The sequence below is a fragment of the Melozone crissalis genome, unplaced genomic scaffold, assembly GCF_028551555.1.
Source record: "Melozone crissalis strain CALT ecotype California unplaced genomic scaffold, PUWL_Pcris_2 ptg000017l_1, whole genome shotgun sequence".
Lineage (NCBI taxonomy): Eukaryota > Metazoa > Chordata > Aves > Passeriformes > Passerellidae > Melozone > Melozone crissalis.
In genome coordinates, this window is record NW_026535795.1 from 6656772 (window position 1) to 6684763 (window position 27992).

The 27992-nt window shown below is 54.4% G+C and overlaps 1 protein-coding gene across 3 annotated transcripts; it reads left to right on the forward strand.

The window, feature by feature from the left end:
- On the forward strand, positions 1–27954 carry ZNF512B (zinc finger protein 512B). 3 transcript variants are annotated; one of them, XM_054274525.1, is made up of 17 exons: positions 1–81; positions 4149–4271; positions 5251–5330; positions 6103–6231; positions 6582–6754; positions 6919–7172; positions 7952–8023; positions 9994–10128; positions 11433–11557; positions 13956–14048; positions 14829–14927; positions 15658–15945; positions 16516–16707; positions 22899–23000; positions 23996–24058; positions 26049–26147; positions 26502–27954. In XM_054274525.1, the coding sequence occupies exons 2-17, from the start codon at positions 4151–4153 to the stop codon at positions 26793–26795; spliced, it is 2319 nt and encodes a 772-aa protein (XP_054130500.1). In that variant the 5' UTR covers positions 1–81; positions 4149–4150; the 3' UTR covers positions 26796–27954. The 3 variants fall into 3 exon arrangements, with proteins under 3 accessions (XP_054130500.1, XP_054130499.1, XP_054130501.1); XM_054274524.1 differs by lacking the exon at positions 1–81 and adding an exon at positions 268–326; XM_054274526.1 differs by lacking the exons at positions 1–81; positions 14829–14927 and adding an exon at positions 268–326.
- Positions 27955–27992: the final 38 nt, after the last annotated feature.

Sequence of the window (27992 nt, forward strand, 5' to 3'; positions counted from 1 at the left end):
GGCGCCCCCGCCCGTCCTCCCGGTGCCGATCCCGGTGCCGGTCCCGGAACCAGGCGAGGCCGGAGCGGCCCGGTGGCGGCGGTGAGGGGCGCGGGGCGGGCCGGGCCGGGCCGGGCGGGGCGGGGAGCGCGCATGAGCCGCGGCGGCGGCGGCGGCGGCGGCGGCGGCGAGGGGCGGGCGGGAGCGCGGCAGCGGAGCGCGGCGCCGCCGCGGGTGTGGGCGCGCCGGGAGCCCCGCACGGCGGCCCGGGGGCGGCGGGCGGCACCGCCTGGCCGGCCGGGGGGTGCCGGCCCTGCGCGCCCCGCACCGCGGCCCGGCCCGCCGAGGTAAGCACCGAGCGGCCCCCGGCCCGCCCGGCCCCGCGGCGGGGGACCCCCGCGCCCCGCTCCGCTCCGCTCCGCCCGCCGCCGCGTCGCCATTTTGCCGCTCGCTCTTCCCCTCCCGGAGCGCGGCCGGGCCGGGCCGGGCCCTCCGTCCCCTCGCTGCCGGGCCCGGCCCGCGGGGAAGCCCCGGCCGCCTCCCGGGGATGGGGCGCGGGCCCGCGGGGTGACAGGCCCGGGCGGCGCTGCCCGCGGGGTGACAGCGGGGAGGGGCAGCGAGGGGACGCGGGCGGCTCGGCCGGGCCGGGAGGTGACAGGACAGAGGTTCCCCTGCCGGGAGGTGACAGCGGCAGCGGGCAGGGCAGAGCTCCCCGCGCCCAGGAGGTGACAGCGGCAGCGGGCAGAGCTCCCCGCACCCGCTGACCCCCGGGACAGGGGGCACCCCAGTGCCCGCGGCTCGGTGCGGGCTCATTGTCTGCCAGGCATGTGCGGACGCTTCTCCCTTCTTCATGTCAGTGCCCGGGGACGGAGAGGGGAGGGACGGGATAACGCGCCTCGAACAGAAACTTTACACCCTCAAAAGCCTCGTCTGCGCCTGGCCAGAGCCATGTGCGGCAGGAGCGGGGTGTGCGTGCCTCGGGTGAGGCTCTCCCTCGGTGGGTGTCACTCGGTTTGGGTGACAGCGGCGGGATGCGCCGTGTCCCTCCGGGGCTGCCCGGCTGCCTGCCGTACCTAGGGATGCAGCGGCTCGCAGGGCTTCACCTGCCACGTGCTTCCCTCCCGGGGAAACCTCCAGCGAGGGCGATTCTTCAAAAGGAAGCCTCTCCCTCCGCTGCCTTGTCTTTATTCCCTGCAAGTTTTTCCCAGCATCTCCGGTTCTGCCAGGAGTTCATGGGAGGGAGCACAGCTTCTCTGACAGCGACAGGGATGGCAGTGCCCTTTGGCATCCATCATCTGTGCTGGCATACGGCTTGTCCTGGGACATGCAGCTCCCTTGGCTTTTGCTGTTCGGTGCCTCTGTTGGTAAATTATTGATGATAGGTGGAGAAGATTGACAGGTGACCAGGCAGTTGTCACGCAGCAAAGTCCATCCATAGGGATGGGACTGAGGTGGGAATCCCGGCAGGAAAACTTGTGGTCATGGCCAGCAGGTGACTTTCTGCTGGTAAGGACGTTGCAGCCATCCCTGGCTGCATACATGCTCCTTCAGGCCTTATCCAAATTAATGAGCATGCATTTCTGCATAGAATTATTTCCCCTTTCCCATTCTATGCCAAATTTCCTGCTGCACAGTGCTGCCAGTGGCTTGGGAACAGCCACTGACTTTCATTCCCAAATGTCACTTTCCCCTTGCCGCAGCCATGGGTTGCCTCCTTACCCTTGCTCCCAGCAATACCAGCTTGGCCTTCACTGATCACGTTTCAGCGCCTGCATTCACAGGAGCTTTATTCCCTGGAGCTGGAGTGAGATGTTTCAAAAATGTTGCCACAAAGTTCTAAAAAGTTACCTGGAAAGAGCTGGAGACCTCATAAGATGTTCCCCGGCCCAGCCTTCCCACACCACATCCCACCCCTGGCTCATGACCAGAACCTGTGGATGCCTTCTCTTCCCATTACCAGTTGCAAAAGAGTTTTCAACAAAACCTTAAGGAAAGTGTGGAAGAGCACACACTGCGTATTTTCAGTGTGTGTTACTCAAAAATGAGTGAGAAGTTTGAACATTACCAGAAACCCCCACAATGGGCTGATTTTTGCTCTGTGGCTCCTGGACAATTCCTCTGTGATCCCTGGGGTTGTTTCAGTGGCTGGGGAGCAGATTTTGGCTCTTGGTGACAGGTTTATGAGATTTTTATTTTTTCATTTGGTTAAAAAATAATGGGAAAAATGCAAAGGAGTATTTGGTGTGGAAAAACAGAAGATTCAGAACCTCTTAAGCTGGGCTGAGAGGATTCCTTTGAGGGGACAGATGTGTTCAGGGGGATGAGAGGTGTCCAGCTGCTGGAGCAGGGCTGAGCTGGGCACTTTGGATGTTTTGGGAAGGAAGAGTTGGGAGGATGCTCACTGGTGTGCCGTGTCATGAGGTGCAGGAGGAGAGCACCAGAGATGTCAACAGGGTCTGTCCTGGCTGTCACTCTTTGCGTGTCACCTCGAGCTGGCCAGCGAGGTAGGCAGGGAGGTTCTGTGCTCCGTCCCTCATGGCATTTTGGCACTAGCCCTGGCTGGAAAGAGGTGTCAGTTGTGTGGATTTCCCCTCGGTTTTCACCCCATTGTAAGCACAGAAATCTTGTCTTCAGCTTTCACTTCACTGGTTTTTCGTGAGTCTTTTTTTCCTCTTTTTCTTTTGAGCAGCTTGGGTGAGGGTTGCTCAGAGGTGCCAGGACCCAGCATGGGAAGGAAGGGGACTGGCACTTTTGTCCCTGGAGGACTGGGGACAGCAGCAGTGCCCACACTGGTGGGAGTGGAGCAGCAATTTGGGAAGGAACCACAGGGACCCCTCTCTGTGCCTGCTCCAGAAAGGAGCTGCTGTCAGGCAGGCTACAAACTCCTACCCAGCTCTCCCACCAAAAGAGCCCAAATTAGTTGAATCAGCGATCCCCATGTTCAGCACCAAATGCCACAGAACCAGTTGCCAAGCTGGAATTTCTCACTTGATCCGATTAACCTTTGTGCCCATGCAAACAACCACATATGTGTCACCAGCCAAGCACATGCTGGAAGCTTTTGCCAGCTCTTGGAGCATGTGGGCTGCATCCCACATGGAAAGTCCCTGATCCTACATGGAAAGTCCCTGGGGACACCTCAGAAAGAACTGCTGGACCCTCCTGTCCCATATGTTGGTGGCATGGCTGGCAATCTGGCCACACAGGGGATGCTCCTTCATCCTCTGGGCATGAGGACAGACAGGATGAGTGTAGATGCTTTTTGGAATCAGCTCCTTTGAGTTGAATGATGCTAAACATGTGGGAGGAATTGCAGGTGATGAGTCAAATCCGTGTTTTAAAAAACGCATGGATGAACATCAGCATCCCGTCCCAGCCAAGATCTCAAGGCCATGGTGGTCCAAGGAATCTCTTCCCAAGGGCCTCATGTTCTCATTGTGGAGCATGGAGGACTTCTTTTCCCCAAATTCATATATGGATCTCCATATCCATCTCCCAGAGCAGCCCCCATCCTCAGATGTGCCTTTGCTTGTGCTGTCAGGAGGGGAAGAAGGAACTTGAAGCCGGAGGCAGAGCCAGTCATGCCGTGGGCTTCCTCTTGGCACTGCTGAATGGACTCCATCAGGAGTGAGAGTGGGCCTTGTGCGATAATTCCTGACGTTCATTATTTATAGAGAAGCCAAATTGAATTATTAATACGAAAAATTCAGATAACATTAACAATTCTCAGTTTATAACAGTTTGCCATTAATAAGGAAAATTGGAAATTTATCATTACATCTGTTCATTAAAACTCACTAATTTTTTTTTTTTTTTTTGCTTTTGGTGTCTTAAATGAAAGCGGAGAAATAAACGAAGAGGAAAAGCCATTTATTCACTCCTTCTCTGGGCAAAGTCAGCCCATAATTTTTAATAAAGTCTTTGCCATTGTGTGTGAAGGGGAAGCCAGGCTGTAATGAAAGCAGCTTTCCAGCCATGTCTGTGGCGTTCCTCAACTGTAGAACAAATACTCGGAAGCACGTCCCGTTTCTTCTCTTTGTGGGAATCTTGAAGCTGCGTGATGGTTTTCTCATTTCCCTCCCTCCCTCCCCAGCAGCTCTCCTTGCTTTCACCATGTGTTGTTCCCAGCTCCGAGGAGTGAATTTTAACGCCTCCCCTGCTTCTTTCAGAGATGGCGGATTCCTATACCTGTAAAGGTGGAAGGAAAACTGCAGGCTCTAACAAACCCACTGCCAGCAAAGAAAGCAGGACAGAGACGAGGATAAACCCACCGGCAGAGCTGCCCAAGCTGGGTAAGGAGCTGATTTGTCCTTTCAGTGGAGGTGGATGGGGCAGAGAGGATGAGCCCAGAGGCAGGAGCTGAGGAGTGGCTGCCAAAACAAGTGGCCTGGGTCTCGATGTGTCTGCTCCTCACTTTGGCTCACCAGTGAGGGCTGTGCTGGCCAAAAAGCCCCAGCTCTGAGAGCTGGTTGCTGGGAGCAGGAGGGGAGGGATGGAGATGGTCTCTCCCTTCGGAGAGGCGTGTGTCTGGCTTAACGAGATGGGTGTCTCGCCGCCCATTTATCGTGTTGGTAGCTAAGTGCTACATCAAAGGATGGAAAGGCTTAAATGAGTTCAGGCCATCTGCTGCCTCCCGTGTCGCGGCCCCCGGGATGGAGGCTTGCTGGCGTACAAGCCCCAGGGGACCCTCACACTAAGGGCTGTCACGCTGATGGATGGCTGATTTCTCTATCCAGGAATCTCCAGGCCCAAGGAGATTTTTCCTCCTGTCTCTTTATGCTGGGCAGATCCCCTCTATGAGAGTGGGTCCCACTGCCTTTACCTTGGTACCTGCACCCCTGGGGAGGGTTGGACCCCAGCGATGCAGCTCAGATGGGGCTTCCAAAATCAGTGGCTTTGTGGGGAAATGCGTGTGCCCTAAATGTTTCCCAGATGCCACTGTTACCTTGAGGGGATTAAAGTCATAATTGCAAACAGAGGAGGATAAGTTATTGCTAAAGGGAATGAACTCCAGCTGTCCGCAATACGAACACGCCTGTGTTCAGGAGACTGTTTTTCCCTGTGTCACATCTTGTCAGCACCTCATTTGCAGGGGAGCTGGCATTGCCTTCCAGAGGGGCATCTCCAGCCTTGCTAGGACAGAGAATGGCCAGCCTAGAGCTGAGGGCACAAGGCAGGCAGCAGGAAGCAGGAGGCTGGAGCTGGGCAGCAGAATTACTGGGACAGCGGTTCCTCTGGCACAGCTGGTGATTGTGCTGTGTCTGTTTGCAGGAAATGCAACCAGTGACAAAACTGAAGGCAGGAAGAAAGGAAGACCCAAGGCTGAGAACCAGGCGCTGAAAGACATCCCTGTAAGACCTCACACACTCCAGTCCCTGAGCCCTCCCTGCCTCACTCTGTCTGACATGCCCTGCACTGTACCCTCCTGCCAGTCCTATTTCTAGGTCTGTTAAACCTTGCTTCCCTGTGATTTAATCTTCCGAGCAGCCTTGTCTTGGACTGAGCAAGATCTTGGTCCCTCAACCTCTACATGCAGGCATCCATTACTTTCCAAAACCCTGGTACCCCTTTCCAGCCTCACTTTCCCAGGGCCATGTCCAGATGACTGGATCCTGTCACAGCCATGTCAGGCTTTGCTAATGAGCCAGCAGCAATGGCAAGGGGGTGATTTATTCCCTGCAGAGTTGTGCAGTTTAATTCCTGCCTGGTAGCATGGACAACACATGGAGCAGTTTGTCATGAGAGCAGGGGCATAGGGTGATTTACGGGCTAGATGAAATGTGGGGTGATTAAATCAGCCAGGCGACTTCAGGCCTGATTTATTCCCCAGCCTGGTAGGGAGTGTGTGTGTGCTCTGGGAAGCACGGCAAGGTAAAGCCTCAGCAGGAATCATTAGCCTGTGGAGCCTGCAGCATCTGTCCCAGCAGCTCTCACTGGAGTGAGCACTGATACACTGAAACACAGCCCTGGGGTCCCCTTTATGACCGGTGGTGGAAGGTGGAAAGGATGGATGGGAATGATCAGAGGTCCCATGTGCTCTCCCAGCTCCCTTGGGATGCATCAGCACACACCCAGGCACAGGGTGCTCTTCACTCAGCTAGCTCTTGTTTCTCCTGTCCCCAGCTTCCCCTGATGAACCAGTGGAAGGACGAATTCAAAGCCCACTCCAGGGTGAAATGTCCCAATTCAGGCTGCTGGCTGGAGTTCCCCAGCATTTATGGCTTGAAGTACCACTATCAGCGCTGCCAGGGGGTAAGGAGACTGCAGAACTGTCTGTCCTTTCCAGTGGCTGGCTCTTCCATTACCATCTGCAGGGTGAAGCTGCTCTCAGGCCTTAAACACCAGGAAAAACATGAGGTTAAAATGAGGAAATGGGGAGGGCAGAGGTGGGCCAGGAGCAGTTTGTGAGGTGAGTGTGTGGGAGGGACTGAGATCTCTGCAGCTCAATGTGAGGTCTGGCCCAGGGGGATCATGGACTCTGGGTAATCGTTTGGAAGGGCAGAAGGGTATTACACAATATTTATGTTCATGCCTGTGTCAGAAAAAGCCTCTCTTTAGTGATCTAACATCTGTGCTCACCTGCCTCTCCCTGCTCCTCTCAGGGTGCAATCTCAGAGAAGCTGACATACTCATGCTCATACTGCGAAGCTGCCTTCACCTCCAAAACCCAGCTGGAAAAGCATCGGCTCTGGAATCACTTGGACCGGCCAGTGCCAACCAGCAAAGCAGAAAACAAAGTGCCCAAGGCCATTGGGAAGAGCAGTGGAAAGAAAAGGTACCAGGCTGTGGCTGGGCTGCATGGCAGTGGCACAGGGATGGTTGGGAGAAGGGGAACATGCCTGCCTCCATTCCTACAACCTGGGCTGGCGAGGGGGGAGAGGTGTCAGGACACTTGTCTAACAAGCCCTCTTTAAACAAGCCCTCTGTGCTTTGCCCTAGACCTGCTGAGAGTTCAGCTTGCCCCACCATCCATCCCAAACAGGCAAAGACGGAAAAAGCCGTGGCCCAGGAGCACGCGGAGAACGGCGAGTGCCTGGCGGAGAGCCGGGAGAGCAAGGAGTTCCAGATTGCAGCAGCTGAGGCCATGGCAGCTGCCACCCCCACGGCCAAATCCTCCAGTGGCAAGGATGTCGGGCAGCAGCGGGGCAGCCAGGCCTCCCTGCAGGAGGAAGACCCCGAGAGGATGAAGCACAGTAAGATTAGAGCCCAGGGCTACGCTGGTTCAGAAGGTGTCCCATGGGAAGGGGATCTGCTGCAGCCAACACTGCTGAGAGTGTCTCTGATTCCAAGGGGTGGCCAAGCCTTGTTTCCAGACCTTGATAACTTGCCCTGCTCTCCAGTTTCTTGCAGCTTCACTGGGAGTTAAAACCCCATTGTAGCTGTGGTGGAAATATTTCTAAAGGACCTGTGTGATGGTTGGATTCAATGATCTTAGAGATCTTTCCAACCTTAACGATCCTATGATAGGATTGGAAATGGGTTGAATTCCTGGTAGCGCAGCAAGCTGCTGTGTCAGCCTGTCTGTCCTCTCTGAGTGTTTGAGGTTAAACCAGGATGGTTCTGGCAAACCCATCTTCCTGAAGGATTGGGACAGGGTGAGGAGTCTCCATCTCTCCATGGCCACTGCTGAGCTGCTCTAGGGCAGTGGTTGTCCCCACTATGGTTTCCACTGCTTGCAACACCAAAGCAAACCACCACAGCCACATAGCCACATGTGGGAGCTGCTTAGCTTTTGCACTAGACAGAGCCACCACTTTCACTCATCGAATCCTGAATAACAGATTTATCCTGGTTTTGTGGAGTGGGAAGCAGCAGTCTGTTGGTGTTTAGTGGGTGGATGCTTCATCTGACAGCCTTTGACCCACTCCTAACATGGAGTGTGTGCCCACCCCATGCCCCAGGACTGGTGAATCCCCATGGCAGTACAGTTATTTGACCAAATCTCTCTCTCTGTTTCTCTCTTTTGAGTCAGGAAGGAAACAGAAAACTCCTAAGAAGTTTACAGGGGAGCAGCCATCCATCTCGGGGACATTTGGACTGAAAGGTAATGCAGGACAGCTCTGGGCAGCTGTAGGTTGTACCTTCTCCCTGAGGCATTGCAGGGAAGTCCCTTCTCCAAGGGAGGGGCTACTTGTGATGGAGCCAAAGCCTGAGGATCTCATACTGGAGGAGCTGGCACCTTTTACCATGAGAAAGCCATGAAGGGTGTGATGGTGGTCACAAGGGTTTTCAGGATGAGAGAGAGACGAGAATGTTGATTCTATGATCAGAAGGCTTGATTTATTACTTTGTGATATATATATTACATTATGACTATGCTAAAAAGAAATAGAAGGAAAAGTTCTTTGAAGACTAGCTAAGCTAAGAATAGAAAAGAAAGAATGAATAACAAAGATCTGTCTCTCGGCAGAGAGCGAGAGCAGCTCCGCCGTGAGTGGTTAGTAAAATCTAAACATCTACAAGAGACTAATCACGGATCTACCTGTTGCATTCCACCACAGCAGATAACCCTTGTTTACACTTTGTTGCTGAAACTTCTCAGCTTCAGCAGGAAAAATCCTAATGAAAGGATTTTAATGAAAAGATGTCTGCGACAAAGGGAGTGAAAAGCAGCAGCATAGCTGGGACTGATTAACCCTGTCTGCTCTGCTCTAGAGCTTGGCACTGGGAAATGAGGGGACAGAGGAAAGGATCTGGGTATGTTCATGTGTAACACAAGAGTAACGAGCTGCTGACACCAGTGAGATATGAGAAATCATCTCACCAGCATCCCACCATGCTGCGTGCCGCAGCGCTTCCAGCGGCGTCGGAAGGAACTCTGCTGCGTAGAGCGGCTCGTGACGCACCCATCCCTCAGCCTCCATCTCCTGGGCTGGTCGCCCACGTTCAGGAGAATGAATCCAAGGCAGAGGAGACATGTTGCCGGGATGTTTGCTGAGAGGAGGCCCAGGAATTGGCTGCTGCAGCCTGACAAAGCAAGAGCAAGTGGGACTTTGGTCATGCTCCATAAATACACCCAAATGGGCTCGGGGAGGAGGGGGAAATCCTGGAGCATCCCTGGAATGAGAGCAACTGGATTCAGGCTGACTATGAGATATGTTCAGCCAGAGAAATAGGAAGCAGATTTCCAGGCACTGCAGGAGGCAGCACCTTCCAGTATGAGGCACTCGGGGGAGAGGCACTAATGGCTTTGAAGGAATTGAACACTGACAAGCAGGCTGGATGTGGTCTCTGTGATTTCCTTTCCTCTGGCTCCTGGGAAGTCTGGGCTTGTTTCCCTTACCCTCCCCACAGAGGCGCTGCTGGAGACTGAACCATCTGCTGTGGGTTCCTGGAGAACAAGGTGTCCCCATGATGCCTCAGATGGGAGGTGAAGATGGGGCAGGGGTCTGCCTGTGCTCCCCAAGCTCCATGTGGCAGTCACTGCCCAAAGACAAGGGTGCCCCAGCACGTCATGGGGTGCTGTCTCCATTCAGACCCTGGGTTTGCAAGAGTCACAGACCCCAGGTTTAGGGGGATGTGGATCTGACCCTGGTAGTCACCTCATTGCCTCCAGCACCTTGTGTGGAAGCTCAGGCACGGGGCCAAGCTGCACATGGATTTGGGGATTCAGAGGAGTTAAACAGCCTTTCCAGTGCAGGAACATCAGCAGGAACATCCCTTTTGCACATTGAACTTGCTGTTTCAATTCCCTCCTTCAGTTTCTTGCAAAACACCCTATTCCCTTCACCCCAGCCTGTCTGCCTGGCTGGAGGGATCCTCCCTCACTTTGCCACGGAGTTTCCATAGTTCATAAACATGTGCTGGGAAAAATGATGCTGTTTGTAAAACACCACAAGCTGTTAGAATATTGCTTGTCATAATTATGGACCTGAGCCTACATGTACAGCCTTGGCAGACATGCAGCCAGCTCAGTGTCCCTGGCTTAGAGGGAGAGATTTTTTTACCTGTTAAATGTGAATTGCTCTGAAGGCATTAAAGCAAGTAGTGAATAAAAATCCTCTTTCTTTACAGGTCTTGTCAAAGCAGAGGACAAAGCAAAAGCTCATCGAGCCAAGAAGCTGGAGGGAAATGCCAACATGGAGGAGCTGAAAAAGAAACCTCCAGGAGTTGGTGTGAAGAAGGAAACACCTGTGCATCCACCAGCAGGTGAGGGTGGTGGGGGCAAAGCACAGGCAGCAGCTCTGTGTGCAGTTTAGCTCCTTTTCTGTGCACTGCCCCAAGCCTAGCTTCATGCCTCCATCCCCACCTTCATCTGCAGCTTGTGGTCTCCACACCCTCTTGGCCCAGCGGGTTGTTTGCTGGGTGAGTTTTCTAGCAGGTTTGTCAGGAGAACCAGCACAAAGTCAGAGGTAGGAGCACACAGCTCCTGCCCTTTTGAGCTGTAACAAAGATGAGGAAACAGCCACTGCTGTTAAAATATTGGTGCCGCCACAACTGACATCCTGAGGAGCACCTTACCTTCAGTTCACTGCCAGGTCAATGTGATGAAAGTGCTGGGAGTTGAGAGCCAAGTTCCACCTGGCTTCACTGTAAGTCAGCATGTGACCCATGTGATGATGGCATTTTTCTAACATCATTCCCATGAATGACACCAGTGCATGACTGTGAGCATAATTATTCCTTCCCTGGGCCTCGAGGTGCAGCCTACACCCAGCACAGGTTGCTTGCTTTCCCTGAGAGCTCTGACAGCAGGAGGAACGCAGGATGTGCAAGATAAACACAGCTGCAGTGCCTTGCACTGCTTTCAAATTCAAATAAACGACTCTCTGATCTCACAGCCATGCAAGAGCATCCAAATAAACAGACTTGGCGGATTTTATTCAGCCCAGGCTTCCCTTGCTGGAAGGCCAGCGCTGCTCTGCTGAGAACACAGTGTGAACTCTGGCCCTGGGAGCTGCTTTTGGCCCCACATATCTCTTATTTTGGGTTTTTTTAGGACCAGTCACAGCCATTCAAATAAACAGATGCCTGGAAGCCAGCAGTCCCCAGCTTCCTCCGTGTCTGTCAGAAGAGGATTGCCAGGGAAGCTTTCCAGGCACACGTCCGGATGGAGCTGAGACGCTCACCTTTGTTTCACTCCCGCTAATTGTTTCACTTGGCAGGGGGAAGTTATTCCAAGCAGAGCAGGATCAGGTGGCTGGGGGCATCATCATCTTTTTATAACTCCCAGTGTGCAAGATAGCAGAGTGGTTGGAAGGACCTAGGTCTTTCCCCAGATCACCAGGTCTGGTAACTCCACGTAAAATTGACCCAGTGACCCAGTTTACTTGGGCAGCTGCAGGAGAGTGGGAGAGGGAGAGCTGTATGGTTCATGTCCAGTTTTGGCTTTGCCTGGGAGAGCCTATCTCTTTTTTTAATATCAGGAACTTTCCCACTTCACTGCTTTTCAACTTATCAAATCAAGCAGCTGAGGCAGGTTGGATGTAACACCTCTTTCTCTCCCTCATCAGCAAACCCCGAGGACCAGTGGCAGCGCGAGATCAGCGAGAAGGGGGAAGTTTGCTGTCCAACCTGCAGTGTTATAACCAGGAAAACTATTGTGGGACTCAAAAAACACATGGATGTCTGCCAGAAAGTAAGGCCTTGCTTTATTCAGTCAAACACATGGATTTTGGGGAGAATTGATGTGTATATGTGCTTCTCATAAATGTGCAGTGATGCTCCTAAAACCTTTCTCAGCTGTGTTTGATAGAACACTTGGTCATCTTCACCTTGCTGGCTGGCTTGCATTGACCCAGAGGGATTTGGACACTAATTCTCAGCAATTCTGAATCCCTTTGCCCCAGTGTCTCAACAGAGTCAGTTATTTCTAGTAGCTAAACAAATAGTTTTAAGGCTGGAGAGATTGTTGGGGCTGTCTCTAATCTGGCCTCCTCTGGAGCCCTGGCTGTGGGGTTTCATTGTGTGCAGTGCCTTGTATCAGACCAGATAAACTGGTTGCATGAGAGCGTGTCTCAGGGAGACTCTGAGCCTGGATGTGCTCAGGCAGGCTGTCAGGAGGCAGGAGTTCAGTAATGGTGCAGTGAAAAATTGTCTCTGTGCCACTCCACCATCCATCAGAGCACAGGATTGCATCTTCATCCGTCACCTGGCGGAGCCGTCGCCACAGAAAGCCAACGTGGGATCGATGCCTCCTGCTTTGAAAATATGTGGCTGGGCTTTGATTCCACATTCATTTGCTGTGAATGCTTCCCCAGCCATTGCCTTGCTGTTGATACAGCAGTGGGAGGCTGCTCTCCCTCCCAAACCCTACAGCAGTCCTACAGAATCCTGCCGCCTCCAGTATCCTCCTGGCCTCAGTGGAGTGGGGATCCTGGCCATCACTGGTCATATTTCCTCCACTTTGGAGCATCTCCCAGGCCAGGCTGGCTGTGTGCAGGCTGCACAGCCAGATGACCTGCTGAGCAGGGCTCTGCTGGAGCAGTCAGCGGTGTCTTCCCTGCTGGAAATATGCCAGCCCTATATTCAGCTGAAGATTTCGGGCTCCAGCCCTTGGAGTGGGTGTTCTGTCACACTTCCTGAGAGGGAGAGTCCTTGCCAGAGCTGGCTGTGCTGCTCTGGGAGCTGGGATGCTTCATGGAAACCAGACAGGACAGTCCCCAAGCTCCAGGTGTGTGACCAGAAGTCCAGCTCTCAGCATTCCATCTCTGAGATGAACCTGTGGCACAACCTTAGTGAGACCCTGCTGCTACAGCCACGTGGGATGCCTGTCAGAGCCAGCCTGGGGTTGAGGCACCCCCTCTTTTTAATGACTGATATATTCCTTAGCTGGACAATGGGAAAAGGATGTGCAGGCTCCCAAAACTCTTATTAAGAAAAAGGAGCAGTCTGCACTAAGCAGTCTGCTTAGGGACTTGTCTCCTTTGGTTTTGGAAAAGAAATAAGGGATGGAGAGGGTTGCAACGTGCTTGGGCCTGAAGGAGGCAAGGGCAGTTATATACTCCTGGTATCCCAGGTGGGAGGGCTTGTTAGAATGTGGACATGGTATGTTTTTAAGTGGTGACCAGAGGAGTAAATCCCAGGTTAGCTGCTAGTGGCATATAATGGGTCAAAGAGCTGTTAGCATCCACCTTGTTGGGATGAAGTGCTTGGGTCTGGGACAAGATTAACTGATGGGAGTGCAGGTACCATGAGTCACTCCCAATTGACTGCAGTGAGTCTATTCTTCATTTTCCCAGAGTTCCATAATGAGGAGAGATTTGCAGATCCATCTTCATTGCCTCTTCAGCTTTTAGTTCAGTCTTGCTTCACCTTCACCACTGTCCCTTCAATCATCTGACAGGAGAAGCAGGAATGACCACGGCTGGCCAGGCACTGGCTCCCTGTTGAGATACTCTGTCTCCTGGTGCCCAGAGCATGAATCTCCTGAACCAGTAAATTCTGGTCCCTGCCTCAGTAAAAGCCAAGATCTGTTCACCCACTGTGCAAGTGCCCCTTGTACCTCGGGGTGTGCAGTTAATGCATCTCCCCACACACTCAGGAGGTCGAGTTGGGTCAAACAGCAGGGCAATGAGAGGAGAAAATATCCTCCTGTGATTGTGTCCTTAATTTCACACAGCCCAGGCACCCAGAAATTGCACTGTATGCCAGGATCTGTCTTACTTAACAGGACTGCAGAGCACAGTCCACTGGCATTGGTAGATCAAAGCTTCTTCTCTCTCTAACCCTTTAACAGGAAGAGTAAGACGCCAGATCCAGATGTTTTCAGCCAGTGAGGCTTTAAATCTAAATCCAAAATGGAATGTTTTCCAAAAACTGGGGCATGTGGGTTTGATAACAGTATCCAGGACAACAGAGAGAAAGCTCTGAGCTGCAGACAGGGCCTGGGATGGAAAACAGGGGTGCTGTGTTGCCTGCTGGGTCCCACCACTGGGGTACAGCTCCAGCAACAGCCACCCATGGGGTTATTGACCAGCAGCAGCAGCCTTTGGGAGGATGTGGCCTGTCTGGTGACTTGCCTTTAATTCCTTCAGCTGCAGGATGCCTTGAAGTGTCAGCACTGCAAAAAGCAGTTCAAGTCCAAAGCTGGGCTGAATTACCACACCATGGCTGAACACGTCAGCAAGGTAAGGGAGCTGGGCTGTGCTCGTCTTGTGCCTCCTTTCTCCGTGCAGGTGAGGAAGCCATCCATCAAAATGCCACTCTCCATGATCTTTGTAAAGGAAGGATCCACCTTTGGAGCATTTCACACACTGCTCAGCCTGGATGGTGGCCTTCCCCCTTCCTCCTCTGGTAGTGAGTTAGGCTCCTGTTGATCCTGATAAGTAGAGCAGAGGACTGAAAAAATAAAACAGGGTTTCAGATCCCAGCATGGGGAAGATCTGGTGAGTATGGTGAGGTGGATTTTGAGTGGCAAAGCTCTGCCTCCAAAACTGTGCCTGCAAATCTGGGACTGATGGGTTCTGCCTTGCGCAAATCTCAAAATCTGATCTTTAGCTCTTCAGTGTGCATGGGAGAAGCAGCCACAAAATTTATCATGAATAAATTTTGTACATCTCTGAGATACCAGGGCAAGGCATAATTACATTTCTACATGTCCCATGCTTACCAGTTGTGACTTGTCTTTTACCTGTGCCTTAATCTCCTGCTCTTCAATCTTGCTGATGAATCCTCTGTGCAGGAACTGCTCCTGGGTTTCTCAGCTGACCTTTGGGTGTAATCACAAGAAAGGCCTGAGCAGATCCAGCACATACCAACGAAGCAGTGGGAGATCCAGCTCTCCTAATGAGAGGTTCCCTCCAGCCCAGGGCAGCTCCCTGCAAGGCAGGGCTTTACCATCCACTCCTGGCACAGAGGACATGAGTAAATGGTTGACTCTGTCGCTTCTGTTACTTCCTTGTTTCCAGCCTGTTCCTGTGGAAACCGCTGGACTTGGTGAACAGGAAGAGCGGGAAAGGCTGAGGAAAGTGCTAAAGCAGATGGGAAAACTGAAATGCCCCAATGAGGTACGAGAACAATTCTTGTTTCTCGTTCTGTGAAAAAGTGGAAGGAGAGAGTCCCATGCAGAAGGGGACGTGTACTCTGCAGACATCCCTTGGCATGTGCTCAACGTTTCCACCTTAGCTCAGCCATCCCAATCCCTGTCCTAGTGGCTCTGTGCACTCCAGCAATGGGACAGCCCTGCAGGAGGGTGAGCACAGGGCAGACTGAGGAGCGCTGGAGGGCAGGTTCTGCCTCCTGAGCTCAGGAAGGAGCACAGCCTGTCCTGGGCACAGCATAAAACCAAACCACACCAAAAGCAGAGCCAGCGGGTTGCAGACAAGTCACGAACAGGTAAGGGAGGCGTGTGGCAGAGGTTTGTCCCGCGGGTGTGCTTTGCTGTCCGTGCAGGCAGCGCCTCCCCAGTGCCTTCCCCTCCCGCTGCCTGCTGTGTGTCTGTCCAGAGAGCTCTGTCCGTGTGTTTGGGCAGGGAGTGCCGGGGCGGGGACAGCTCCTCCCGTCCCTCCAGGGCATTGTCTGTTGTGCTTGTGCCTGGCTCTTTGGGAACTGTCAAATTCCCCAGCACTTGGACGGGATGGGTTGGCAGAGCTGCTCTTCAGAGTGGGCTCCTCGGGAATGCTGCTCTTCAAAGTGGGCTCCTCGGGAATGTTTCTCCCTGGAGAAACAGCACCCCAACCTTTTGGCCTCGTGAAACCCCAACCCTGCTTAACCTTCCTCTTCTCCCCATCTCCATAGGGCTGCGTGGCCAACTTCTCCAGCCTGATGGGCTACCAGTACCACCAGAAGCGGTGTGGCAAGCAGCTTGCCGAGGCCGACAAGCCCGTGTTCAGCTGCCCACACTGCGGCAAGAAGTACAAATCCAAGGCTGGCCACGACTATCACGTGCGGTCAGAGCACACGGCCTCGGTGAGCCCCCCGGAGGCCCCCGCGGCCCGAGGAGCGGGGCCATCCCCCCCCGGGGGGGACTGCAGAGCTGCGGAGCCCGTGGGCAGGACCGAGCCGGGCAGGGCCGGGCCGGGCAAGGCAGGTGCAGCCGTCGGGCCGGTGTTGTTTTCTCCCTCAAATCACCATGATGTGTGTTGTACCATGCAGTGCTGGGGGGAACAGGGTGCAGCCTCATCCACCCCTCCAAAAATGCTGTTTTATGGGAGTGGTCAGCAGCATCGCCTTTCCCCAGTGCCCACAGGGCTTTGCTGCAGCCCACCCTACATCTATGCCGTGCAGGAATAAAAATCCAGACCTCAGGCCGCTCCCTCACAAGTGCCGGCTGCTTGCCAGTGCTGGGGTGGCAGGCTCTATCCCTGGGGAGCATCCCTTTCTGTTCTGTTGATCCCTACTGACAGTGCATCCAACGCTAATCACTCCCTAAATCTAATAACTGGAGACATTTATACCCGTGGGAGCACGGAGGGACACAGCCTATGGCTGCTGCTGGGCTCAGGGAGGCGGGTGCTCCCCTTGCTCCCATGCTCCAGGGCAGAGGCACAAAGCAAGCCTGGAAACACACAGCCCAAATCCCAGCATCCCCATCCCAGGGCCGGAGAGCTCACTTGTTCTCTTGTCATGCCCTCCCTGACTCTGTCTCTCTTGCAGCCTCCAGAGGAGCCAGAGGTGAAGCCAGAGCCTGCTCCTGTAGAGGATTTTGAGAGGACCCCGAGTGGCCGCATCCGCCGGACGTCGGCCCAAGTCGCCGTCTTCCACCTCCAGGAGATAGCAGAGGATGAGCTGGCCAGGGACTGGACCAAAAGGAGGATGAAGGATGACCTGGTGCCTGAAACAAAGCGGGTGAGCAGCTTTTAGTTCTGCTTTTGGTTCTTTTAGTTCTGCTTTTGGTTTTGCACTAGCTGTACACAGAGATCCCAGGATTCTAGCCTGGCTCCAGCTGCACACGGAGATTCCAGGATTCCAGCCTGGCCCCAGCTGGTTGAGGGCTCACATGTCTCACTTGCTGTGCCTTAAATTAATTAGCTGTGATGGCAGATTTATTGCTGAAGAGCCCACCCAGCGCAGGCTGAGCCGCTGTGGTCTGGAGGCTCCCAGCACAGGCAGCTGTGCCCTTTGGAGGGAGAGGTGCACTGGGAAGAGATCAAGGTCTGGCCCCGAGAGTGTTGGGGTGGGAGGTCATTTCTGGTCCGTGCTGAGCAGGGAAGTAGAGGCTGGCAGCCAAGAGGAGCACGTGAAGAGAGCAGATCAGCTCTGAAACCATCTCCCTTGTGCTGTCACAGAGCAAAGATGCCCCAGGCAGAATTCCCTCCCTTCCACATCTCGTCCTTAACTTCTGGGAGATGCTTTCCTGGAGGTAAAAGGCCTGCAGCATCCCAGAGCAGTGCTGCTGGGAGCAAAGGCAGTGAGTGGAGACAGGACTGAGCCCCCCAAGCTCCAGCAGCAGTGCTGTGGGGTTTGCACAGGGCCCCAAAGGCTTGAGCTTTTTGTAGGCATTGGAGTGAGTACACATTAAACCAAACCTCCCTTCTGCCTGTGGGAGGGCTTGATTATTCCTGGGGGTGTACTAAAGCTGAAATTCCCTCAGGTATGCTCCTTCTGAACTGTAAAAGAAATGAAGCAGCACTAAATCATAAACCATTTCAGTGTAAAGGGAAAAAAAGAGAGGGAATAGTTCTTTTTGTTTGCCAGGACTCAATGCAGAGTCTCTGCATGAGGTGCAGCCTGTTTCCTGAGCAGGTGACTCTGCAGGTAGGTGCCAGGCCTGTTCCCTGCTCTGAAGAGTTGGGCATCTCTTGTCCAGTGCTCTGAAATTCACTCTGGCAAGATATTGGGCACATTGCAAAGATGAAAGCGAGGATCAGGGGGCAGCAGGACAGTGTGAACAGGCCCAGCCCAGAGAACCTACCCCAAGCCATGAGACCCCAAGTCTCAGAGCCAGCTTGGAGAAGTGATGGTGGTCACCAGGAAAAGGGGTGGCAGGAGAGCAGAGCTTGCACCAAAATGCCTTCCTGCTCCCACAGCCTGTCCCATGCTGTCCTGGCACCTGTGTGTGCTCAGCAGAAGTGCCACCATGGTCCTGCAGAGACCCAGAGAAGCTAAGCCTGGCTCACCTCTGGTCTGCATGTGGTGGACAGCTGGAAAACCAGCACAGAAACAAACCAGCAGCTTCTTTACCCCCATTGGCACCCCAGTGAGGCACTGGCTATCCACCTTGGGGCAGAGCTGGGCATTTCAGGGCCAGAACTGCTTGCAAACATTTTATTTCCCCGGTGCTTGGTGTTGCCATTGTTCGTTTCCAGATGACTTCAGCTGCAATGCATTAATAACTTTTAAAAAACCAAGCCCAAAGTAGCTGTTTCATGTCAGATACTGTCAGAGAAGAGGTGTGCTGCTCTCTTTTCCCCTCTCCTGTCTCAGCTCTTGCATTCTTCTCTTTCCACTTGGAATTGTTCCCTTTACTCATGGCTTTGGGTATTTTCTTTTTGAATTGAGGGAGCAGCCAGGACCCCAGGCCTGGAGCAGGGGCACATGCTCAGGCTGACAAAGGGATCGTAAAGGTCCCAGCACTGGTGTAACTGCTCCATGAAGTGCTGGTGGGCTTTTTTAATGAGACATTTCTTGTGTTCAGAGCCTGATTGTTTAAGTTTAACTGAGCCCCATCTCAGTGCTAAAAAGCAAAGAATTGCTGTGAGGTTGGCAGAAGCAGTTTTGCATTAAAGATGGGAAAGGGGGGAATTGGATCAGCTCCCAGATGGCAAAACAAGGCTCTTGAGTTGGAGGATCAAGAGACCTCAGGCCCTGCATGAAATCCCACATGGATTTTGGAGGAAGTCAGTGTAGTGGGTGAATCCGTACAGAGCCGTGCGTGTGCCTCTGGGTGCGTCTTGCAGTGACTGTCACGTTCCCTTGACAACACTTTATAATCTGTTCAGTCTATGACATTTTTTCTCGATGAGCGATGCTGGGAGGAGGTGGGAGGCAGGTTCTGCCCAGGCAGGCTGGTGGGAGCTTGCTGACTTCAGCACGCTCTGAGCTGCTCTGCTCAGCCACAGTTTGCATTGCTCAGGATTGCTTTGCATTTACAAGTTGGTTCAGTTCAGGGGGTAGAAAGAAACCTCCCAGCAAGTGCCCAGTTTGACCTCATTATGGCCCCAAAACAGAACTGCCTGTGGGACAGCTTTGTGCCACATGGGAGGCTCAGAGCAGCCAGCAGCGTCCCCATGTCCCCGTGCCACCACCCCATCACATGTGTGTGGTGGCCCTCCCTGAGGGAGCTGACAGCCCAGAGCCACTGGAGCAGCAGGAGGATGATAAACACCAGTTCACCTTGACCAGGGCACTGGTGGGAACTGATGGAATTCCCAGAAAAGCTACCACACCACCACCACCACCTCTTCTTCCCCCTGAGTCATGCCCAGCCATTGGGAGTGCACTGCTGGGCCTGCAGAGCCTGTACTGGACACAGAGAGAAGTGGGATGTCAGGGATGTCAGCAGATTGCAGCTGCTCCTTCACTTTTCAGCAAGTCCTAGGGATTTCCAGGATTCCAGAGGGACAGATGCTTCCCAGCTCAGGTCTGTAGCCAGAGGTGGACGGATACACCCAAACTCCCTGCAACACAGGACAAGCTCCATCCCTGAACTCTCCAGTTCCCCACCATGGTGCCAGCAGTCAGTGCTGATTTCAAGGAAGCTGATGAAGAAAGCCACCGCTCTCCATCCCTTTTCCAGGCAGCAAAACCTTTTCCCAGGGGAAGGCACAAGCTGATGGGACACAGGGGTTCTCAGCCCCACTGCAGCCCCTGCTCTGGGGCCACGTGGCAGCCGGTCCCAGCCGGGGACAGGGACAGAGGGACGCTGGGTCTGGATGCCATTGGTGGCCTGTGGTGGGATGCGTTCGCCTTTCCCCGGGAGGATGGATTCCTTCACACCAAAGCAATGGCAGCAGAATAAACGATTGCTGCTCCATCCCAGGCCCTGCGCTGCCTTCGGTCTCTGCTAACCAAATCCAGCATTTCTAAATATACACTGGAGTCTTATTTTCTCGCTCCGATCTTTATTTGCCTCCAGATAAGCTGAAACAGATGGGGTGTTTCACAACAGCCGCTTGCTGGGGATGTCAGATGGGGAAGGGCACACCCCTGCTGCTTTTCTGGGAAAAATCCCCTCTGCAGAAGCTCCATGAAGATGATGCCGACCCTCCTCTGGCCTTTGCTGGGGCTGTGGCCTGCCATGAGCAGCCTGGAGGCTGCAGGTTCCCAGCTCATGGCAGTGTGCTCTGGGATGCAGTGGGGCATGAGAAACAACCTCCTTGAGCAGAGAGAAGAGGCATCTAAAAGGCAGAAGGGGAGAAAATGCTGTGGATATTCCACTGTTTCAGTGTGACACTTTCTTGGTGGAGCTTGAGGTGGGGTTCCTTGCTTCAAGGTGCTGGAGGTTGTGCTGGGCTCCTGCAGCCCAGGCAGGAGCTGTGCCACACAGGGAGGGATGCAGAGCTCCTCTCTGGGATACATGGACATTCCATTTGCCTCCCCACAGCTTGGGGTCTCACTGTCAGTAGGGGCAGCCATTGAGTCTGCACGTCCCTGTGGAGTTTGGTGTCGTGGGATGCCAGGGATCTGGAGCAAGGGGCAGCCGTAGGCCAGTCATAAAGCTAAAGGGGAAAAGTCATCTCCAGGCTTGAGGTTTTATACTGGAACCAGGATAAATTCCAGAGCAGAAGAGGCTGGCTTGGGTTTGTCCCCCAAAACAATGGCCCTGCAATGCAGGCAGGAGCCAGGCTGAGCCCTGCAGACTCGTGGCACTGGGGGCCAAACCGGATCCCAGCTCCAGCTGTGGAGCCGAGTCCATCCTTCCTCCCTTGCTCTGCAGACCCTCCAGTGGGACCTGGCTGCTGCCCAGCACCCCTGGGTGCATTTTGCCTTCACAGCATCACCCACAACTTCCACAGGATGAAGGGAGAGCTCTACCTTGTGCTGGGGACCTGGTGAGGCTTCAGGGGCGCTCATCAGCTGAGATGTCCTGGATGGTTCTCATTTACTGTGATATATTTTGGGGAAGGGGAGAGCTGTCTAGGGAGCAGAGAGGATTGAAATATGAAAGTTAATTAAATAAAACTGTCAGTCAGAGGAAACAAACCTTCCCAGCCCAGCATCCTTCGACTGTTCACAAGAGATGGGCTGTAGCCAAAACCAGTTGTAGTCGTTTAATGATTTGGCCATGAAAATTTTCACTTACAGGCTGTTTGAGGAAAATAAATGGAAAAGAAAAAAAAATATAAAATATTCCATGCCTGGGGCTTCCTCTTAATAGAGACATAAAGATGACTTTGACATTCCCAGAACCGCAGCGCCCTGGGAAGACATGGGATTTGCATGTTATTGTGCAGGACTGCTGGAGGAGAGCAGGGAGGGATTTTTCTCTGGAGTGGGAAAGCAGAGCAGCAGAGTCCACATCTCTGAACATCCCCCCTCGCCTCCTCCCCGGGGACAGGCAGAGGGAGAGGTTGTTGCTGGGGCTGTGTGCGGTTACCGTTAATGTTTGCTCATTCATGGGATTGATTGGGTTTTAATTATGGAGGCTGCTTGGCATCCTGGCTCTCAGTATCAACGGCAAAAAGGGACTCCTGTGTTCTACCCTGGAGGTGGCATTGCCTTCCCTGGGCTGGGGACCAAGCTCTTGGTAGATGCACCATCCCAGAGCTTCAAAGAGCTCTGCTGGCATCTCCCCCAGCCGCAAAGCACGACAGAATTGCAGCACTGGGGCTCGGGGGAGTTTTCCAAATCCACATCCGTCCTTAGCAGTGTTCACAGAGCTGTTTCACAAGGCCCTGTGCCCCTGCCCCTCACATGGAGCCCAGTGCTCCCTGACCCAGCCGTGCCCTGCCACGTGCCATGGGGAGGGCTGCAGGGGCACATGGATCACTTCAGTTTGAGTGGAAAGGAGGGGCTGGCATCTGAGCCTGCAACATCCCCAGCTTCCCTTTGCAGGGAGGTTTGGGAACAGCTGGGGTGAGCTGGCCAAATGCAGCTTTATCAGCATGTTCAGGAAAAGTCACAGCTGGAAAAGAAATCCAGCCAGCCTCCTTTTGCCTCCAAATCACCAGCTCCAGGACTTCAGGGAATGTTTGGCCTGGGTTTGCACCTCTGCAATCACCTTGTGGCCGTGCATCCTCTCATCCAGCATGGATGCAGGGATGCAGTTGGGTCCCGTGTTCAGAGGTGCCCATGGAGAGTGGCAGGTACCCACACCTGCACCATGCATTGCTCCCACTCAGAAGGTTTGGGGCTCAGAACTGAAACAGCACCCACTGTGAGCTCTAGCAGAGCTCACCAGGCTGGGCTGGCAGTTGTGCTGGGGTGGCTGTGCAGCCGGTGTCCCCTGCAGACCTTGGCACAGGGCTCGGGGTCAGGCTGGGAGCAGCCCTGCAGGTAGGGCCAGGCACAGTGGCTGGGAGGCCCGGAGGTGCCTGGAGCTGCCACAGCTGCCTTGGCTTGTGCTGAACAGGCAGAACTGGAGTTGGGAAGGCCAGCCTGCTATGCTAACCCTCAAAGTCGCTAATAAAGCGCTAATTAAAAGCACTTGGAAGGAGCAGCCCTGCCAGAAGGAGAGGCAGAGACACAAGAGCCTTTCATTGTTTAACGGGTTGTGCCCATTCATCCATGGAAGGCAGCCATGGAGGCCCCTCTGCCCAGTGTGCAGCGTTGTTTATTCCCTGTTTATAAAACACGGCAGAAGGGCTGTGCTGACACCATGCACCAAAAGGCTGGGTCCAGTCCTGGCCCTGTGGGCATGCACCCGGGAGCAGGAGCCTCCTCTCCTGTTTGCCAGGGACTCCTCGCTGGTGGCAGGGCACTGGGCAGAGCCACCTCCCTGCTCTGCGTGCCCAGGGGGAGAATGGCATCTCAGGAAGCCTCCCAAGTAGTTTTCAGCTCCTATTCCCTTCAGAGCAGGGCAAGACCCATGTGAAGAGGCAGGACCATGGACTGGGCTGGGGTGTGCAGCTCTGCTAATCAACTGCTATTGTTCACAGCTCAATTACACCCGGCCAGGGCTCCCAAAGCTCAATCCCAGGCTGCTGGAAAACTGGAAGAATGAAGTGAAGGAGAAGGGCCGCATCAACTGTCCTAACAACGTAAGGATTGTCTGTTCTTCTGTGGGGTGGCTGGTCTCCATCTGCAGGAGGAAGGGGGAAATTTTGGGGCAGAAATCCACCAAAAATGGTTCTTATTGGGTCTCTGATCACAGTGATGCTCAGACACTCATTTCACCTCCTTTCCCTGAGCTTGCTGCTGTGTCTGGTTAAAGCATGTCCCACCTTTGTGATCCTCCCTGTGTGCTCATGCCACCGGGCTTGGGGACAGGGCCACCCTTGGGCTGATGGTGCAGCATTGCCCAGTTTGAGCTCTGGAGCGGCCTTTGGGAAGCTCCCAAGATCCTGACAGGGTGAAGGCTGCACATCCTGCACAGCCTTTTGATGCAGAAAACCTGCTTTTCTCAGAGTTAAACGAAGATAGATTTAAGCCGAGCTTTTTAAAGCCCTGAGACAAGCACGGACCTCAGGGCATGGTGCGTGTGCCTCATCTCCCTGAGAAACACAGCCTTGGCCCGAGCTGACAGAGAGGTGAACCCCACCCTGGTGCTGAGCCTGGATTTATCATCCCAAACAAAGCCTTGCTAATGGGAGTTCTGAAGGAAGCAGTTCCCACAAGGCCAGGGGAGCCGGGCTGCCTAATTAATGTCATACACAGGCACTTGGAAAAGACGTTGCTCAGAAACTGGTCATGCTGCTGCCTGGGTGATTTCTCCTCTCTATTAAGCCTCTGCTGTGGCTCCAAGAGCTCCTGTAGCCCAGCAGGACCTCCCGACAGCTCACAAATGTAGGTTTTCCACGGAGACATTGAGGGGAGACGTTTCTCAGCCCGTTGCAGAGGGATGTGGCCATATGACTCCCATTAGCGTTAATGGGAAACGTGTGACCAGAGCCCCGGGCGCCTCGCAGAGCATTAACCTCACACTGCTCAGCCGGGGCCCGTGGCCGTGCTGGCTCAGCAGGCTCCTGGCCACAGCTCAGAGGAAGGCAGGGGATGAGGGGGATCGTGTCTAACCCTGCTTTGTTTTTTCCTGCAGTGCTGTGAAGCCATTTACTCCAGTGTCTCGGGGCTGAAAGCTCACCTGGCCAATTGCAACAAGGTAGGTCCTGCCTTTTACACCCTTTTCTCAGAGGTGGCTTTGGTGTTGGGTTTTCTCTCCCCCGCCCCAGCTGGTTTGGAAGGAACAAGGCAAGGGACAATGGCACAGGTTAAAGGATGGTGGTACTGGAGGTCTGGCTGGCAGTGCTGCTTCAAGTGAGTTGACACCAGGCAGATGGAGGCAGAGAGGCTCAAGCTGAGTAGATGGGATGGAGGGGATGTAGCTGCTATTCAGTTACGGAGAATAGGTCCCACAACACAGGCTTCTCACCCAAGCCCAGACTTCTGTCACACAAAGACACACAGGGAGCTCCAGACACACTTGGACCCACAGCAGTCCTGCCTCATGTCCTCCTGTCCCACAGCAGCCCCTGCCCAGCTGGTCCCTGCAGCCCCCAGATCATTCACATGCCCTTGGCTGAGCATGGCCAGCATGTCACACAACAAGCACACACAGCCACAGCAGCTCAGAGCCAAGGGGCTCAGTGCTGCAAACTGAATGTTTGCTGAGGCAGGTGGGAATCAGGAGTCTTCTTCCGTCAATTTGGGCAGCCCTACAGCCCCTCTGGAAGCCCAGCTGGAGGGATGCTGGTGTGGTGCCTCCTGGGATAAGCTGGGTCTGGAACCTGGTCCATGCAGAGAGCAGTGCCCTCCCACTGGATGGATGGAGCAGCCCTGAGCTCCAGTGCCCTGCAGCTGCCCCAGGGGAGGGATCAGGAGCTCTGTGTAGGTCCCTCAAATTGGAACCAAGTAAGAGTTGCTAAAGCTTTATACCCTGAAACATTTCCAGCTGCAGCTTCCATTGAATGGAGCTTCCAGGAGGCAGCTCCAATACATACCCTGTGGTTATTAAAAACACCAACTCCTGCACTCCTCCAGTGCTAGCTGGAACAGCAGCCCTTAATGAGATCATTTAGAAAATGGGCTGCAGAGATCCGGCAGGAGAAGCTGGATTTATGCAGGATAAAAGAGCAAACACAGAAGACGAGGACAGCTCCTTCTCTGAAAGAAAATGGAGCTGGTTTCTGGTTAGTTCCATGCACAGGAAGCAGCCAGGATTTGCATGAACATTTCCATGAAGCACAGAGCTGCACCCTCTGGATCTGGCCCAGCTGGGGCCAGGTGTTGGGAGTCAGCAATGGGGAGTTGCTCTGTGACCCCCACACTGCCATCAGCAGGATTCTTCCCCTTAGGTGAGAGGATTTACTTTGAATGCATGTGCCAACAAATTTGGCATAAATAAATCAATCACAGCCCCTCCAGAACTGGTCTGTGATTCCCACTCTAAAATGCTACAGAACTGGTTGCAATACACAGAGCCTTAGCAAGAGCAGAGGCTGCTCCCAGGCAGCACCCCATCCTCAGTGGGGATTGATGCACCAGCATGATTTTGCACGAGGATTCCTGAAGCCAGGCCTGTTCTCTCCTGAAATGAGAGACCTGTCTGACTCAAGATTTACAGCTGTGGAGAAATTCCCAGGGAGGAAATATATGGCCCAGGGGGGGCCCATCCATAACCCCCTCATCAATAGAGAGCCCATTATCTCCCACGTGCCATGACCTACAGCAGGGCCAGGAGATCTGTCATCCCACCAGGGCGCTGGTGACAGGAATCCAGCACTCACCCTGGCTCTTTGACAATGTAACAGGAAAATGAGGTGAGTGTTGGACATAAATCTGATGGTGGCTCAGTCCCAGAGGATCACAGATCTGCTGATAGCGAGGACAGGGGGCAGTGGCCCCATCACCTGATGTTGGGGACACACAGGCAGCAGCATGAGTGTCATGCACTGAAACTCAGAAAGAGGATGTGGCTGTGAGCTCCTGGCCCAGCACCGAGGCTGGCAGAGATCTGGTGGTTCGGTCATGAGTGTCTGAACCACCTGTGTCTGTTTATTTTGTGTCACTTTGAGGTCATGGGAGGGCCAGGGCCAGGGGAGGGCCACCCCTTGGGGCGCTTTGGGCTCTGCAGGAGCTGCTGTGTCTTGCAGGGGGAGCACTCAGTGGGCAAGTACCGCTGCCTCCTGTGCCAGAAGGAGTTCAGCTCCGAGAGCGGAGTCAAGTACCACATCATCAAGGCTCACTCGGAGGTAAGGAAACAGCTGGAGCTGGGCTGGTCCCTGCTCCAATACACACATCCTTGGGCTGTCCCCATCCATCCATCCATCCATCCATCCATCCATCCATCCATCCATCCATCCATCCATGTCTGTTAAGAGCAGAGCTGACTAACAGCTCCCTGTTAGCCTGGGGGATTCTTCCCTGTCCCCCTTGGTGTCCCTGACACCCCCAGGCTCATTGCAGCAGCTCAGCCTGAGCAGTTTGACCTCAGAGAGGTGATGCCAGTGGGGTGAGGGGTGGGCCAGGCTCGGGGTGTGTGTGCTGGTGCTCCAGTGTCTGCCCCCAGGACTGTCACTAACCCCCGTGTCACTCCACGGACACAGAACTGGTTCCGAACCTCCTCAGAGGCCAGCCGGAAAAAGAAAAACAGGGAACAGCTTTCTTCCAGCAAAGAGGAGAAAAAGAAAAGCACAAACGGGAAGAAAAGGGGGAGAAAACCCAAGGAGAGGCCTTCGGAAATGTCCCCGAAGGGCAGAGAGAGCGTGGCAGCAAAGACTAATCACAAGAAAAGCCTCGAGCACTGGGAAGGCTCCCGGGGCAGCCCCGAGGGGGACGAGCTCGGCCTGAAGCCCCCGAGCCAGCGGAAGGGAGGAGCCAGCAAGATGCCCGAGAAATGAGCAGCTCAGAGACTCGTCTCCGAGGATTCGTTTACAGCCCAGGGTAACAGGGTGGGGGTCTCTCCCAGTTTTATGTCCCCTCCTCCCCATCCCACCTCCTCTCGCCCCACCCTCCTCTCACCCTCTTTTTACAAAAAGAAAAAAAAAAAGACAGAAAAAAAAAAAAAGACAGAAAATACCAGTTAACCACTTTAAACAAATCACGGACCTTGTTTCACACTGGAAAACAAACAGGATCAAGGAAGCTGGAACGTTCTCCACCCCCTGCCCATGTACATAGCCCTCGGTGGGGCCCCGCTGCCTCCCCCGGCCCTTGGTTCCCTTCCCCTGCGCCAACCTGGTGACGCTTGAGCGAAAGAGAAGTGCAATAGCAGCGGGGTCCGTGGGCAGGGACCCTCCCCAGCGGCTCCAGGGGGAGCTGCCCGGCTGTCCAGCGGCCTCCCAGCTCCGGGTGGTGCTTCCAAAGATGTTTGAGCCGGCCGGGAGGGGATGCTGCGGTGTGGGAGGGTTGGCAGCGCTTCCCCTGCAGCCGTGATCCGGGGGAAGGTGCTGGGCAGGGAGCGGCTCTGAGGACTCGGCAGGGTTGATTTGTTTGTCTGCAAGGCACGGGCAGAGCAGGGAGCAGGGAGAGGGATGCACACTGGCGGTGTGAGCAGGAGAGGGGGTGCTCTGCAGCTGGTCAGGCTATAGAGGGTTTAATGGGAAGTTGTGGGAATGCTGTGGGCACCGTGAGAGTGGCAGTGCAGCCGTGGAGGGGGTGCAGTGAGGGAGCTGTGCCTCGGTGCTGGGGTTGTGTGTGCTGGGCCTGGAGTGCTGTGATGGCAGAGACACGATGGCAGTGCCAGGGTCAGGGGGAGATGGCAGCCCAGGAGCTGCCCCCCAGCCTGGGGGCATCCAAGGGTGATTCAGGGTCCCACTGTGCTCCATCCTGACGGTGCCATCACCCAGGAGGGAGGAATGGAGTCTCAGTTCCCCAGCTGTGGCCACAGGGATGGGGCAGCATCGAGAGACAATCATGGGTCCTGCTGTAGGGTGAGCCCAGTTGCTGCCCAGCCACCTCACACTCCCCTTGTCCTTTTGGGCTGGGACCCACCATAGGAGGAGTCTCTGCTTCCAAAGATGCATCTGAGCCCCTGACCACCCTCCTCAGGTGGTGCCATCCCTGCTTGTGCTCTTCCCTGGAGCTCTCCTGTGCTG